This window comes from Zonotrichia leucophrys, chromosome 1A (assembly GCF_028769735.1).
Source record: "Zonotrichia leucophrys gambelii isolate GWCS_2022_RI chromosome 1A, RI_Zleu_2.0, whole genome shotgun sequence".
Taxonomy (NCBI): domain Eukaryota; kingdom Metazoa; phylum Chordata; class Aves; order Passeriformes; family Passerellidae; genus Zonotrichia; species Zonotrichia leucophrys.
Genome location: NC_088170.1, coordinates 13002641 through 13019017, shown reverse-complemented (window position 1 = coordinate 13019017; position 16377 = coordinate 13002641). Strand labels below are relative to the sequence as shown.

Here is a 16377-nt window from a genome sequence, read left to right as displayed (position 1 = left end):
TTCCTAGGAAAAGGGGAAAAAAAACCAGGAACAGTTCTCTGGGCCATGTTCAGCATGGTAGTCTTTGGTTCCTACTCTTTGTGGGGCTTCTGGGTAGTATTGCTGGATACCTTGTATTCCTTGTGTTCAAATCTAGTTGGATTTGGTGTGAGGATGCCTTTACGTGACCTTCTGGAAGTTTATAGAGCAGGATAGAACGTGTGGAAGTTTTGTATTTCCTTGCCTGTGCTGAACAGCTTTGGAAATAGGTCCAAAGTGCAAGAGGCTTTGTGGAGAAACTCTCAAAGAATTTAAAATTGAGACACCTCTTCAGAATTGGATTAAAAGTTGAGGAGGAATTTAATGATTTTTATAGAGAGAGATTAGCTTAAAAAAAGTTTAAGAAACAGTGGACTTGCTTATAGGTCAAGGCAGATTCTTTTGTAATTATCTTTCCTGTCTTCAAAACCTGAAGCATAGAAAATACTGAAATGAGTAGAAGAGATAGAGGATTTAAAGTTCAGAAGTTGGAAAGAATGCAGAAAAAAGGTGGCAGGGAGGTGTATGAGAATTACATAAGGAGAGAAAATCCAGTAACCTTGGAGTCAAGGAGAGCTCCCTGGATTTCTGCCCATTGCAGAAAACCAGAGGTTGACAAAAACAAAATGGTGGTGGAATTGTAAAAATGAGCTCAAGAGTACTTATGACAGTGATGTGAGCTACTGCTAAGAATGTGGGTCTTTGAGTAAGAGACTTGTACAATGGCTGAAGATGGAAGTCATTTGAATGTCATGAGGCTTGAAAACCCATTGACATTTGTAGAGATGCGTTATTTTGAGCTGTTTTAGTGGTGTCTTAAAAGATAAACTGAGCCCTGCTCTTTTTCTCTTCCTTAGGCTTTTGGCAACCAGCTGATGCCTGCCACTATGCCATTGAAGAAAGCAACAGTCTTGCTCAACCCAGCAGCTTGCAAAGGGTAAAATTCCCCCTTCCCAGCCCTCTCATTTGAAGCTCTCTCTGTGCATTTTTGCTCTGCTATCCACTATAAAAGCCAGCCAGATTTTTGAGCTCATTTTTGCCTCCCTCTGATGCCAAGCTGGTGCTATGTAACTATGCCAAACTTTATTTCACCAAGAATACTGGGATGAGAAATAGAATTAATTGCTTGAGATGGAAGAATTATTTCTAAACACACACATATATTTCTTTTTTTTCTTTAATCCTGTGTTTCAGCCTTTGTCATTCCCTCGTATGTAGAATTCCTTTGTATTCTTTCCAAACTTTTGCATTTGATATATTTCCATCCTCAAAAACTATAGAAGTAAGAGATGACCTTGATTCCTTCAAGACTTGAAGTTGGCAAGAAGTGATCTTACTTCTGTGGGAACCTGCCCTTGAAAGGGTTGTGCCCACAAACTGAGGGGCTAAATATGGGCTTGGAGCAGGACTCCTGGAAGAGGTCGGCTGCTATTTTTGCGTGCTTATTAAAAGAAAAAACAGCATCTTGGGTCTGATGGGTGTCTGTTTCTGCTGATCAAATAAACTTTGGAATAGTTGCATTTTGTGGAGGGGCAGAGAGTTGTTACTACCAATATGAGGGGAATATAGCTGACATGAAAGTGCTCAGACACATGCTTTTGAGTCTGGAAAATGCATAATATTAACCAAGTCTCATGTTTCTACTTGCAAACAATTTATAGTTAGTGATATTATTATTTTGTTATGCAATGACAGGCATAAAATTATCAGTCCTACCACAAAAAAGATCAGAATTTTGCTTCTAACCTTATTTAATAATATGTAGTAATAAATAATCAGGATTTTAAAAATACTTTTTGAAGCCTGTATGGGCTTCTTTGTGGTCCTAAAGGCTAGTGCTTTGTAAGTCATTAATTTTCTAATAAATTTCTTTCTGGAGGTCTTAATTTGTTTTAATGGATTTTTAAAATTATTTTTGGCAAAAGTTAGATAGCATCTTGTGCACTTATTAAAACTGCAACAAAACCCTGACATCTGAGATATGAGACTAGAAATGTAATGCATTTGAACCACATGAAATCTCATCTTTCCTCACAGTCAGGTTGAGTGACTGATTGTGGAGATTGAATGCTTGGTTTTAAGTAGATTTCTTCTTGCTGTTCATTTGTTTCTTTCCTTTTTAATTTTTTTTTCAGCCACAGGCATCATTAAACAATTTTTAATCTGTTATTTCTAGCAAAGCTGGGAACCTTTTTGAAAAGAATGCTGCACCAATCTTGCACTTATCTGGCTTGGATGTAACTATTGTTAAGGTAAGAACTGATAGGTCCTGCTGCTGTGGAAATATTGACTCTTCTTTCTTCTCTTGAAGTATTGAAATTCAAATCTGTATGCATTTGAAATGTGCAGTTGTCCTGTAGTCATCTTATAGGAAGAAATAAATACTGAGATATTAGACAGATACCTAATCTTTTTAATACACAATTGGTTTTCAAACAGTGTAGTGAGATTTTAATTTTCAGCCAAAGCAGTACATATGCTTGTTTGTCTGTCTCAAGCAGCCTTTCTATAATTCATGTTTGAGAAAAAACTCTCTAAATATTTGAGTGCTGGCTAGTGGTGCGTGCCCATTGCTGTTGAATTTGTCATTTTTGCCTGAACTTGAAGAATTGAAAAGTGAGGAATTTTGACATCCAGTTGAACTGTTCAGATTAATTAAAAATAACCTTTTATCTTTACACTCAAATTATTTCTGTGTCTCTCCAAATAATTCAACATTCCCACCACGAAAGCAGAGCACTGAGCTCTAAATGGTGTAAATAAGCACACAGGTTTCCTTTGGAAAGAGAAGAACAAGGAAACATTGAAGGGATTCTGCTCTTTCTGCAGTTTTTTTGAGGCTGTGATATGTGGATTGCTTAATAGTCAGTGTGTCCTAACAGCAGAGTACTCTGATATGCATCTTTCTGTCTTGGAATCTTTTCCACAAGGTTTAGTATTAAAATACTCTTTTTATTAATCCCTTTCTCTGATCATTAAATGTACCTAGTCCCACCCTAAGAGAAGAAATCATTTTGCAAGACTTAAAACTGATGCTTGGTAGTGTTAGACTCAACATGTTGGCAAAACAGGGCTGGGCCAGGAAGTGAGGCTTAGATGACTCTGTAAAAGATGTGGATTTTGCAGAAAACAGTTTTAATGGTTTAAAAAGTCAGCACTCTTTACTGCTAAATCCATTGGCAGTGGCTGTCAGGCAGTGGCCTTTTGTGTAGTTGATGCTGTGTTTCAGGAGATGCACTTGAGCAGTTTGGCTGTAAAAGATAGTGGGAGTTTTTCTGCAAGTTATTGGCTCCTGGATTTGTTTCAATGTAATATTACTTGGGAATAAGATGGTTACTGTGGTATTCTAGATCTATTGAGTAAGATTTACTCTGATATTGCATTCAACCTCTGTGTGTGTGTCTGTGTATGTGTTTACTTGCACATATTATATTATGCATCAATCTGGTCTTATAAGTTGAAAAAAACCTCTGAATGTAAGTAATATACAGTACTGTGTGCCTATATAAAAATAACTATTAACCAAATGGATAGATGATCATTTCCATGAAAGAGCTATATTAAAAATAGTCATTTGAGTGCTCATGTTTGGATCTCTGTTTCTTCAGACTGATCACGAGGGACAAGCAAAACAGCTTCTGGAAATAATGGAAAACACAGATCTGATCATTGTTGCAGGAGGAGATGGCACAGTCCAAGAGGTACTGCAGGAGCCTGGTTTGTTGAGAATCATGGTTGGGCTGAGGGCAAGAAGATTGAGTCTGTGCAATGCAGCAGCATCATAACAACTGTTCCTAGAGATCTGTCCCGTTATTCTGGAATGAGCACTCTTTGGAGGGACATGATTCTAACTTTTTATTTCTGTGTGATGTAGTTGTAGTGGTTTGATTTTCAAAGTTCCTTCCTCTCTATAAACTCCCCAAGAGGAATGCATATTTTGCTAAGTGGGAATCAGATAATTTAAAAATTACGTGGGAATGATAACAAAGCTTGGAACGTATTTAATAAATGCCTATTGTCAAGATGATTAATGACTGGAGCAGAACTGGGGGATACTCTCTTTTTCAAGACTGTATTTTATTCAAGCAGTTCCTGATTTCTAACTACTGATTTCATAAGACAATGGCTTAATGAATACAGTGACCTTAAGAGAAAGAGATCAGAATACATCTGTAGGTCATTCTGGCCTTGTGTTAATTGCACTGACCAGTGCTGGTTTTGCATTATGCAGAGCATTATTCAGTGTTAAAACATTTACACTGGCATTGGTTGTGGTACCAGCATGTACTCAGGCACACTCATAAACCTGCTGTTTCCAACATGTTTGCAGGCTGAACATTCCTCCTTTCCCATGTAGCACCTTCCATAAAAGGGTAGCTGCTCCTTAAATGTCAAAGATTAAATGTGGTTAAGAATTTAATCTGTTCTTACTGTGACTGAAAAATAAAATTCTTAGAGCATTTCCCGTGTTTTTCAGGTCATAACTGGACTTCTCCGTAGAGCAGATGAGGTGAGAAGGTGTCATGTTAAAAACTGTGTTTATTTCTTGGAGTGTCTTGTGCATCCACTGTGGTCTCTTGGCCTCAGCTGCCTCCAGCAAATGCTTTGCTTACTACTCTGGAGCCAGCTTTCTGTGCAGCCATCCAGCTGGGCTACTGTCCTGCAATGCTGCCTGCTGTTCTTTGTTCCCTTTCTAAGGGAATGCAGTGACTCCCAAGCCATGGCTTTGGGAAGTTTCCAGCGTCAGAGCAGGGATTGTGGAGAAGCCAAATGCTCAATTTTCAAAGACCCATGGACCAGCTGTGCATGCCACTTTGTTTGGCAGAAGCATTGGGCAGAAATACATGTTTTTCTTGTGTTTGTGCAGGCTTGAAACTGAATTCAGTTATGGTCACACTCCTACTGCTTTGGGATTGCTTTGCTGCTTCTTCAAGCAGTGCATACCTACCTATGCAGATGGCTGTACTAAGCAAATTTTAACCTCTCAAGGTGGATCACTCTGAATGGAAATGAGAGAGATTTTTCTTTTTCAAGTGGGAGGACAGTGTTATTGAAGAAAGGAGGGAATCATTGTTCCCAAAACCTTCTGGCAGGAGCTGGCTAAAACTCAATTAAACAATCCGGACAAGATTATGATGATACCCTTGGCAGCTAGAATTGTATCTGTTTAGACATTTGCTTTGTCTGAATGTGACAAGGGGGACTCTGCAACCAAGTCAATATTTTTAAAGGAAGGCTAGTTATATCAATTCTGGTGCATCATTGTTTTAAATCTGATATTATTATAGTTGGATCCTGAGACTTTTATAATCTGACGATAGTGGAAGCAAAGTTTAGAGGTTTTACTGGCTACTTTCTCTTTATTTTTTGGCTTCTTATCTTGATGTAGCCTGGATTGTTTTGCAGTAGTGTAGGGAATTCTGCATCCAGCACAATTATGGGTGGAATACTGCATTGTAGTATTGCCACTGTGTCACTTCATGTTTTTGGCCAAGGAATTCTTGTCCATCATGTCACTGTGTCCTAGGAGTAGAGCTCTGCACTTGAGCTCCCTCTCTCTGTGCCCTGCTTCCCTTTTCCCTCGGAGGTGCCACACCACTGTTGCCTGCATGAGAGCCTGTGCAGGGGATTCCAGAAGCTCTGTTCCTGGCAGCCAGGGGAGCAGAGCTTCACTGCAGGAGCTGCAGACAGCCTCTCATCTGCACACTGCAGAGCAGTGCTGAAGAAAATGAGAGCAGGGTGTTTGAGTTTTAGCACCTGCAGGTGACACAGACACAGCAGGGCAGAGGGCTTGGGTGTGCAGTGAGAGGGAAATTCCCAGGTGGCTGCAGATTGGCTGTGTCCTGGTGCTGCTGGCAGCATCCCCAGGGCAGGCATGGTGCACTGGGCTATGGGGTAGTTTACACTGCTTTGCTGACATGCTTCAAAAAGCAAGGTTTGAGATGAGGTACAGGGTAATAACCTGCTCCTTCAACAAGCCCTTTTGCTGAGCAGCTGTAGAGAAAAATAATATGGTCAGTGACTTCCAAAAATTGGACCTTCTGCTGCTTCATGATTTGGATGGCAGAGGAATCAATTAATTTCCTTTCCTTAAGTGTGAAAATCTCTTTGCTGTGCAAGGTTACTCTGTCAGAGGGGGATTTCTGCTGTGGTAAATGGGATTCAGAGCCTGTGATGGCTCCATCAGTATTAAGGAAAATGGCAGATTGCTGACAGAATCCATGCATTAGTTGGGATGTGGCTGCCAAAATGCATGTAACAATGCCCTTAATGATTACAGAGAGCTCCTTTGTACCCAGTTGGCAGTGGTGGCTTCACAGATTTGGGTGCCATGTTCTGAGTCATTGTGTGAGGAAGTGCCTGGTGCTCAGTGCCAAAGGGGTGATGCCAGACACAGCTGTGATCTCCACACAGGAAGCTTCATGCAAATGTTAATTTATTCTCCTTATGTGTCCAGGCTGCCTTCAGTAAGATTCCTATAGGATTCATACCCCTTGGAAAAACTTGCACTTTGAGCCACACACTGTACCCTGAGTGCACAAATCAAGTCCAGTAAGTATCACATATTTCTGAAACATGGTTGGTTGTTTTCAAGAAGCAGTGCTTCTTGGTAGCTTGATGCTTTTCTTTTTCTTCTGTGTTACATAGAAGTTGGCAGTCTCTGGGCAGAGCCTGATGATTCTCTGGACTTACCTGACTTAATGACTTCCAAAAACTGACTAAAAATTAAAAGAAGGAAATGTATGTATTATTAGAAGTCATTTGCTGTGGCTAATTTCTCTGTGATCGTGTGATGCTCGGAGTTTAAAAAGAAAAAGGGATTAAAAGGATCAGCTTCCTAGGGTTGACAAGGATATAGCAAGGATTTGACAAAATAAGCCAAAAATAAGTCTTCTTTCTGACCCTTCTCCACTCTAAGGATTCTAGAAACTGGTCTGCATATAGGCTGGTTAGGACCTGCAAAGTCAGGCATACAGCAATATGGGAAAGATTGGATCCCATTACTGACTTTTGTAGGGCAGGAGTGACTTTTCCCTGTGGTGGGGCTGATGCTGGCAGTAATCCAACAACTCAATTCTTCAGCATCCTCAATATGATCCAGTCTGGTGGTATCTGTTGTTTGCAGTTCAGTTTGCTGCAGGATTGCTTTGTCCACTTCTGTAGAGAAAAGAGAGTCAATCTTTCTTTTCCCCACACTTCATTTCTTTTCAATTTTTCCCTACCTCTCCTCTCATAATAATAAATATATTTCTTCTTGGTCCTGAAATCTTTTCACTCTCACTCTCCCAGTAACTCATTAATGTTGTTCTCTTTGTGGAGCCCTTGCTGGTATCCATCATACATAAAACCCATGAGTCAGCTGGCATAACATCTTTCCTTTAAAACTACCAGAGTGCTTTGAAGCCCAGAAAGGTGGACAAGGCTGTCATCAGCAGCTAAGATTAAAATAATAATTTATGTTTGGGTTCTAAAGAAGCTGTTTGAAATGGATGATCTTCTTGTGCCAAGGTAATGAACTGTGCAGGTGGGACTGCAGCACACTAGAGAAGTTGAAGGTAATTTGTTCAATAGACTGCTCAACAGCCTGCACGTGTGGAAGAACCTGAGTTAAGAAGTGCAGAAGTGATATTTTTGGAAGAAATATTTGGGCTTTGGTTCCTTCAGCACTCTGAGGTGTGTAGGACCTCTAAAGGTCTTATAGAAAGATAAGAGCTGGGAGAGAAGATGGGCTGTGGGAAGAACAGCTTCCTTATCTGTCTCACTGTTGTAATCCTGATGAAACCAAAGGTGGTTTCTCCCACTGATTCACATGAATATTGGGCTGGATCTGAAAACTGCATTTTTTCTTTGTCCAGCTGAGACACTGGAAACATATGCAGTATGGAAACTAAATATTACCCAACTTTGAAAACAAAAAAGGGATTTCATCAAGTATATGCTTCAACGTTTGAACATAGACTATTTAGTAGACCTAGACACTTTGGTTACAAAATCTTTACAGCTTGAAATAACAAAGTGCCCTGGCTACTGTCCACAACTGAATGGTGACCTAAGCAATATGGACACTGCTGATAGGTAGATTTACATTGATTAAAAACTTCAAAATAAATTAGCACATACTAATGCAGTTCAATCTCAGACATGTGAGTTGAGACCAGTCATGCTGTCCCATGCTCTCCCAGGCTGTAGTACTTGCTACCACTAAAATAAAACCACGATTTATGTCCTTAGTGTGTTAAATATCTGAAATAGGAGGTAACACAGTTGACCTCTGACCTCCCAGGTTAGCTCAGAAAGGAGGACTATCTCAAAAGCTTAGACTGATAATTTCCTTTCACTGTTTTCTGTATTTTGCTGTTTGTTAGGTTTTGTCATGTGTTGCAATCACCCATTTTGCTTTCTGATTTCAGTTGGGTGCAGCACGTTTCCCTGGGGTTTTTACTTTTACTAAAAAAAAACCCTACTTGTACTCATAGTGAAATTTACTGGGAAAAAAAGTAATTTTAAAGTTTACTCATTTCCTTTATTGCTGTTTGTTTTCCTTTGCTTTTTTCCTGTTTGTTTTGCAGACATATTACTAATGCTACATTGGCCATTTTGAAAGGAGAGACAGTTCCACTTGATGTCTTACAGATCAAGGTGAAAGCATCTACTTACTTGGAAACCAACATTTCTAAAGCTTTCCCATTCTGATGTTTTTGTGTTTACATGGACTGGTTTTCCTCTGTGTCTTGCTGTTATGAATTTTAGTCTCTGATATCAGCAGTTCTGCTGGCAGTCATTTCTCCACCATGTGCTATGGCATCAGACAATCTAAACAGAAGAAAACACTAGAATGCCTCAACATTGCCTTTCTTTGAGACTCAGAGAGTATTGATGAATACAGAACTTACTACAGTGGTGTTTCTGTAGCAATGGTGAGAGATAGCAATAGCTGTCTGCTGATTTGATGCTTTCATGTGGATTGTGAAGTTAATAGCTTTCTTTGACAAATGGAAAAATACAAAATTGGAAAACCTTTGACAATGCCTCAAATGGTTTCTGAATATTATTTTTCTGTTCAGTTGTAGAATGGACATTTCTGCAGCAAGAGTGCTGTGTTGCTGTGCAGAGCTCCTTGCTTTTGGCTAACAGTCAAATCCACGAAATGAAATGGCCATTGCTGGGTGTGCAGTCAAACTCAGGCTACCTGCTCAAAACTTCTCCTCTTATATTCCTTCCTGGAGCAGATGGAATGTACAGTGCTTAAATTCTGCTAAGCTTTATTGCTGTTAGCTCTTTGTCATACCTCTTCTGTTAAATTTCTGTGTAGAAATTTAACAGAAGTTTTTATGTAGCAATGCTGTTTTTCCAACTTCAGAAAATAGAGTTGGAAAAAAGGGTAAGAGCAATTTTGCAATGTTTATTTTTCTTTACAGGGAAAAAAGGAGCAGCCTGTGTTTGCAGTCTCTGGTTTAAGATGGGGATCTTACAGAGATGCAGGAGTTAAAGCTAGCAAGTAAGAAAATACTATTTTTTGAAACAGTACCCTTTTTAGTATCAGTTGCCTAAAAAGACACATTCCCCTCTCTCATGTAAGTCTTTTTCTGAATGTAGGCATCTGACAGGCAGAGACACCCACTCTTGCTAGATCTTTCATTACACACATGGGAGTGTAAGATGTATCAGAATTCTTGTAATTTGAAATAAATATTTGGTGCTGACCTGTTCTTTTAAGTATTTACTTTCTTCTTGCTTTGTGGTATCTGCTTCTGAAACTTTATTGTTCAGGGGGAAAATGTCTCCCTTGAGTAAAGTCTAAGTAAAGTAATTGGCCATTGTTTTTCATCATCTGCCAATGAAAAGCTGTGTGTGTACTCTGAAACTCAATTCCAGCAAGGGACATCAGATGCCGTAGAAATGCCTTCAGGTTCCTGCCAGAAGTGGCATGGACTGTGCTATCTGATGACTGGTCTCAGAATGCTAAACTCATAATTATTGGGCTTTCTCCAAATGGACACTTAACATGTCAGTGTCTGTGTATCGAATGACAGGAACTATCTGCTGAAGGAGCAGCAGAGCCAAAGCAGCTTACTCCCCAAACTCTTATGGAGGAAATGTAGTAAAAGCTGTAAGGAAATAGCATGTTCTTTGTGAATGAGCTGTCTTTGTCAGGAAGGAAGAGGTAGCAGACCTCTGGAGTTTGTCTGGAAAATGTTTGAGTAGGTTTAAGAGGGGATGAGGGAGATGCAGTACTCAGGTTGTTGGTCCCTGGGAGGCCAGGGACATTCTTAGTGGGCTGTGTAGGTGCTGACTTGGCTGTGCTGGAGGCTCTCCTGCTGATTGCAGCCCCCAGTCCAAGGAAGTGCTCTTCTCTCTGCTCTGCACTCCTGCTGGCCTTCCTGCCCATGCCCTGCTTTTCTCCTGGTGTCAGCCTTTGCATCTTTCCCTGCAGCACTTCCCTTTTGCAAGAGTCCTTTGGGCTCAGTGCTGGAGGCATGACAGCACCTTTGGTACATGAGGCACACGAACATCCTCAAGCCCTGCTTCTTTCCCTAAATGTTTTTGAATGCAGAGAAATGTGTCCAGCTTGGAAAGCACTTCTGCAACAAATGAACAGGTGCTCAGAGTCTGCTTGGAACAAAATCCTCATGTGCTTGTGCTGTTTTTATACTTTCCCACTTCATCCACTTTTGCTCCCTGTGAGAGATGGGTTATTGGACTAAAAATATTTGATGTGTTCCAGTGCAGCTGATCTTAAACTGAAAAAACCTCAAACGGAGTTAAGCCATAAGACACAGTTCCAGAAGTGTGTCTGACAGTCCCTCTGCTAAGGACTGTGCTGCTGGAGACCTGGTGCTGTCTTATGTTACTATTTTATAGACAATTTCATGGCTCGAGGGGAGTAGTGGCACATTTGCATGCCTTAATGGTTAATGAGACCCTTGGATCTGCAGTACTCTTGAGCTGGTGGTGTTCAGTGTGCTTTGTTGACCCTCTTTGGTGAATGACACTGATCAAAATGTGCCAAGCCTGCCTAAATACAGTCACATCTCTAGATTTTGTACAGTGCTGTGTGGCTGGCAGGATTTTTATTTTGTAAAACCCTGATTTCACTGTGAGAATCCTTTGGGACTAATGAATGTTTGCTAGTTCTTTTGTCATTGAAGCTTTGGTTTTCATTTGTTTCCTCCAACCTTTGGAAATATGCTGTATTGCATATTATGGAGATGCACACCACCAGCTGTTAGACCACAGACCTTTGAATCATCCCCAGCTGTCTCACATAACAAAGTAAAATTCTGATAGTGAGGTGTCCTGCTGCCTGTAGTGAAGATTATACACTGCATTTTGGTGATGTGTAACTCAGGATAGGGGTGTCACTGCTGGGCTGCTGGTCTGTAGAAACTATTTTACTGTATCAAAAAGCTAAAGGTTGTCAGGGAGCACTAACTCAGTCTGTGTGCTCTGACTTCATGCAGAGTTTCTCCCTTTCCCAGTATTGATCCCTGGATATCTTAGAAGTTCTATTTCTGTTCTTTTTCCAGGTACTGGTACCTTGGGCCTCTGAAAACTAAAGCAGCTCATTTGTTCAGTGTATTTAAGGTAAACATTAATTGTGAGGAAAGTGTTTGGGAAATGAACAGGCTGACTTTGCTTTGTAAAATATGTCTTCAAGCTTTCCTGAAGGATTCTGATAACAATATAAAATGGGACTAAAACTCAACTTGTTAAAAAAAGCCTACCAATTGATAGATTACTTCTGAAGAGAGGAAGGAGAAGAAAAATAATTCTAAATTTTTTTTTAAATTTTTGCTATAAGATTAGCAGGGGAAGCCAGTAACCCCCTGTGAAACTGGTGAGCAGCAGTGGTGAAGTGCTAAAGTGCTCAGCCACATTTTCTCAACAGCCTTTGTAGTAACATTTCACTCTGTTTTACTCATCTGGCAGAAGGGTCTATAATTAGACTGCTCATGCACATTGATAATCAGGCTTCCTTGTGTAGTAAAATGAACATGAAGATGAATATCTTTTATCTCACCTTAAACTTTCCTGTTGCTTGAAATCGATCCTGGAAAGATTTAAATTTGACCTGCATTAAAGGTAAGGCATTTTCATTCACGGGGTTTTCCTTTTCTCTCAACATACAAGGAGCCTCTTGAAAGGCAGGGAAAATGCCCAGGAGCTGGTACAGCAGATCAAATAGTGCAGTCTAGCCATGCTGTCTGTGACAATGACAATGCTTCCTTTAGAGGCAGCTCCTGTAAAGGGGATTAATAGTAATGTATCCAGAAAAGTTGGGATGGCTTTTCCCCCCTCTCATCCACAGAAAATTTGAGGTTATGCTTCTGTGTTCTGGCATTCTAGGTAGAAACCTATTCTTCTTTTCTGTCCACCTCCTTTCTGACTTTCTTTGAGCCCTTAGGTTCAGCTGGGGCTGGTGATAGTGGATTTTTCTGGTGAGCTATTAATTGTACATTAAAAGGATCTGTTTAACTTGCTGAAGATTGAAGAGAAGTGCCCACTTCTTCAGCAATTTAGATTGAAAACTTTCTACCTGATCTCACCTAATTGTGATATTCACATTCCTTTATGTGCCTCTTATGTTATGATTTTATTAATTTCTACAAGAAGTGTCTCCAGCCTATTGAGTTTAATCTCTTCCTGGCTTATGTTTGCCGCTTCACACTTCATATTTTCTGGTTTTACTGGGGATGTCTCTTGAAACAGGATGACCTGTGGCTGAAAAAAAGTGTAATTGGAAATATCACCTCTGGTATTGGCATTGTTATGAGTGTTGTCATCTCTTCTAAAATACACAGGCTTAAATTATCACAGCATTGCTGCTTTTCCATTTAATCATTAATATTTATTGTTTGTGTACTGCCCTACTGATGCAACCTCTGTTTGTCCTGCTTATTATGTAAGTATGAGAGTGGAGTCTTTCCTTGCTCTCAGAGGTGTGAGGTGAATTAGTTTACCAACCTGTGCCAAATGATCCAAAATTACTTCTGAAATTTTGTACATAGAAAAATAATTGTACTGAGTTCATGTGGGGCTTGGCTGTGTTGTTTTAGTATATAAATTTAAAAACCAATTAAGTGTCCTATGTTTGGAGCATTTCTGAAATTATTTTCAAAACAATGGCAGGAAATAAATTTTGTCAGTGTCTGGAAATATTTCAAAAGCTAAGGTTCTTCTGTAGCCCTGGTACTGGAATCTGAAATATCACCAAGAATAATGTGTAAGTACTTTCCTCTTTTTTTTTTAAGATGCCTTATGAAGCTCACATGACTTGCCTTAAGAGCTGTTGTGTTGCTGTTCAGAAGCACCTGGCTATCAGGTCAGGTCTGGTTATTTGAGTTGTGGAGAACAAAGGCCTGTCAGGTTTTAGTGCCCCTTGGCTGCACACAGCACTGCAGGCTTTGTCTGTTTGCACTGGATCCTGCTGAGCAGTTGCTCTTTGAGGTTGCCTTGTTGCCATGCAGAAACCAGCTGTGCTTTCAGACATTGCTGGTGACCTGGCTGGTTTGGGTTGTTCCCTCCAGCCAGAAGCAGCTGTGTCACCCTGCTACACCTCAGCAGCAAAGGAAACAGCCCTTCACCCTCTGTTCACAGAGGGGAAAACGCCCTCACTCCTGTGCAGGGAAGGATTAGATTAGTGGATTTGGGAACTCTGGGTAATCTTTTTGAAACTGCAGAGTTGTCATCTCACCAATGAACCTGGAGACTGGAGAGCCATAAAGTAGGCTGAGGCAGTGGGCTGGCCTGAGTAGCTCTGCAGGACTATGTGTGAGTGCACAATAAACAGGCTACAGGACTAAACAGAATAAACTGGACATGCCCTAAACAAAATGCCCTTTATCTTCTGTCTTTTCTTTCCATGTAAATCCAAGGAGTGGCCTCAGAAACATCAAGCTTGTCTCATGTACGTGGGTCCAACTGAGAGACCTCCAGAGGAGCCAGAGGAGAAATCATCCAGACCTCCTTTGTATGTGAGGCTTTACCGACGGCTGCGATCCTACTGGTCATCTCCAAAAGGTGGGCTGGCTGTGCTCTGCTATCAACTCACAGGCAGGCTCTGCTCCTCTGACACATCCAGGGCTGTGTTGTGTGGAGGGCATGTCTACTTCACTGCTCTCTTTCTTTGTTACTGCTATTTATTTGTTTGTTTCCTTTTTTATTTATTTAAACTGTGATTTTTGTCAAGACAGTTATAGTGGCATCTATCAGAAATGGAACAGATGTTTGTGGTCTCATAAGCAAATACTCAGTTGTAGAGAACCCAGGGCATTCCCTGGACTCACAGTTGCCTTTGCAGTGGAGGCATCCATTGAGGATACTTGGCACTTCTGGGTGAGCTTCTTGAAATAATCTTCCAGCAGAATGGCTTCTTAGTGAGCTGGGCAGAGAGGAGCAGCCCTTGTTTTTCCAGGGTGGGGAGAGTTGCTGACACAGAGCAACAACTATTACTGTAAATAGAACAGTAACATTTGGGCCAGACCTAAATTTTTCTTAGTATGTTAAATTCTTTCTGTACCATGAATTTTGTGTTCTCTGAGGCTCTCTTGGGTTGGGTTGTGGAAGGAGAGTGGGTATTCTGCACAGTCTGTTGGTAAGACCTCATTCCTCCTTGGCTAGCAGAGGTGATTCATGCAGGAGCATGAACTAAGTGGCCTGGATATGAGAGCTGAATTGTGGAGCTCCTCCTGTAGAAAATGCGTTACCACAGCCTCCTCAACATTGGATTCCTGGTTTTTTGGTGCTAACATTTCATGGGTTTTCCAAATGTTTCTGTCACCAGCCCAGGAGATCTGTCAGTCCCTGGACATGAGGATTCACAGGGCTCTGATGTACTGTGTTTGACAATCTTTTCTGATACTGTTCAAATGCTGATGGTATTTTTTCTTTTCTTTGGTACTCCTAAGCTCCCTTTTAATTTTTTAAGGTTTTGACATTTTAGAGAAACAAAACCAGTGGCCAGAATGGCTCAGACTGATTTTTGTGTCTAGCATCTGCTTCATAGTGATGTGTGTCATTAAATTCCACTGAATGACTGATTCCTTCTCTTCCTGCTGCACAGAGTTCGCCCAGGAGGTAGCCCCAGAGGACTGGGAGAAGCTGAAGCTGTCCACCATTGAGCTTTCCATTGCAACTCGGAACAAACAGCTTGATCTAGCAGTAAGACCATAACATAATGGGATTCCAAATGCTGCATGCCCACAGGGTTTTCCTGTCTTGCTAAACTCCCATTCTTGGGTGTATATAAATAACATTTATTGTTTCATGAGAGAAGAGATCCATGATTGAGGAATGGGCAAGTTTCAGATCCAGTGTGCAAGCACAGGAGACCAGTGTAAAACTGGAATTCAGTGGGATCAGAAAGAATTTGCACAAGATTTCAGTAGCTAAACAGAAGTTTTAGGATTTCCCATGAGTAAAAAAAGCACCAAGAAGCATTCCTTTCCCTCTTCGCTTATGTGAGAGTGATTCTCTTTTATCAGCTAGAAGGAAGCTGAGCCTGAGTGTCTGGCTGGAATTTTTTATTTTTCTCTCTTTTTTAGACTTGCAGAGTGGAGTTAAAAATAATTGGTACTAGGGAAAGGACATGGGCCTACACTGATTTGAAGGAAAGGAAGTCGGGTGGTTGAAAGTATAGAAGCAAGGCATCAAAGGAACTGTTCCTGTCATAACCTTCTCAGCACGTTCATGCTGTTCATTCACTGTTTTAGAACCTTTCTTTGGCTCATGCCTGTGTTTTGGTGCAATTTTACTGCTGTGAAAGCTATTTGGATGGATGTCAATCTTTAATTTTATAGGAAAATGCTTACACAGTGATCCTATACTTGTGAGCTTCCCTACATTTCCTCCTCAGGGGGACAGGAAACCCTTGCCACTATACCCAGGTTAACAGGAGGTGTTGAGCTTTCTGCAACATATTTCTTCCTTAGAAGTCAGGGTTTTTAAGAACATAAAAATGTGAGTTATATTGATATGTTATCTTGTAGGATCAGACCAGAAGAACCCAAGCAGGCAAATATAGTTTTTTAATGTTCTCCTAATTTCTCTTTAGAATATACCACCATGAACTTTAGTTTCTTCTTTGTTGTGGTTTATGATTTGGACTGTCAGTGTCCTAGTAATGGTAGAAGCTAGACAGAGACTAGTATTTGGGTATTTTCTAGTGGTTTTTTGGTGGCACTTGAACAGAAGAGTTTTGGTTGTTCAATTGGAATGGAGCCAGTGATGTAAAGTAAAAACAGACCTATGAAAAACAGAGAAAAGAGCATGAGGGAGTTTGTGGCAATCAGATACTTTCTGGGGTTTTGTCTGTTTTGCCTCCCTTAGGCCTTCAAGAGGCACTTTAATATTGGTTTT

The 16377-nt window shown here is 40.6% G+C and overlaps 1 protein-coding gene across 1 annotated transcript in view; it reads left to right on the top strand.

The window, feature by feature from the left end:
- The window catches only part of AGK (acylglycerol kinase), a 36482-nt gene that overhangs the window by 11922 nt on the left and 8183 nt on the right, over nt 1-16377 (top strand). The window contains exons 3-12 of the mRNA XM_064738000.1: nt 876-955; nt 2195-2270; nt 3627-3719; nt 4496-4528; nt 6476-6570; nt 8589-8658; nt 9438-9517; nt 11547-11604; nt 13896-14040; nt 15083-15180. Of these exons, the coding sequence (XP_064594070.1) occupies nt 876-955; nt 2195-2270; nt 3627-3719; nt 4496-4528; nt 6476-6570; nt 8589-8658; nt 9438-9517; nt 11547-11604; nt 13896-14040; nt 15083-15180 (828 nt within the window). The remainder of the gene's footprint in view (nt 1-875; nt 956-2194; nt 2271-3626; nt 3720-4495; nt 4529-6475; nt 6571-8588; nt 8659-9437; nt 9518-11546; nt 11605-13895; nt 14041-15082; nt 15181-16377) is intronic.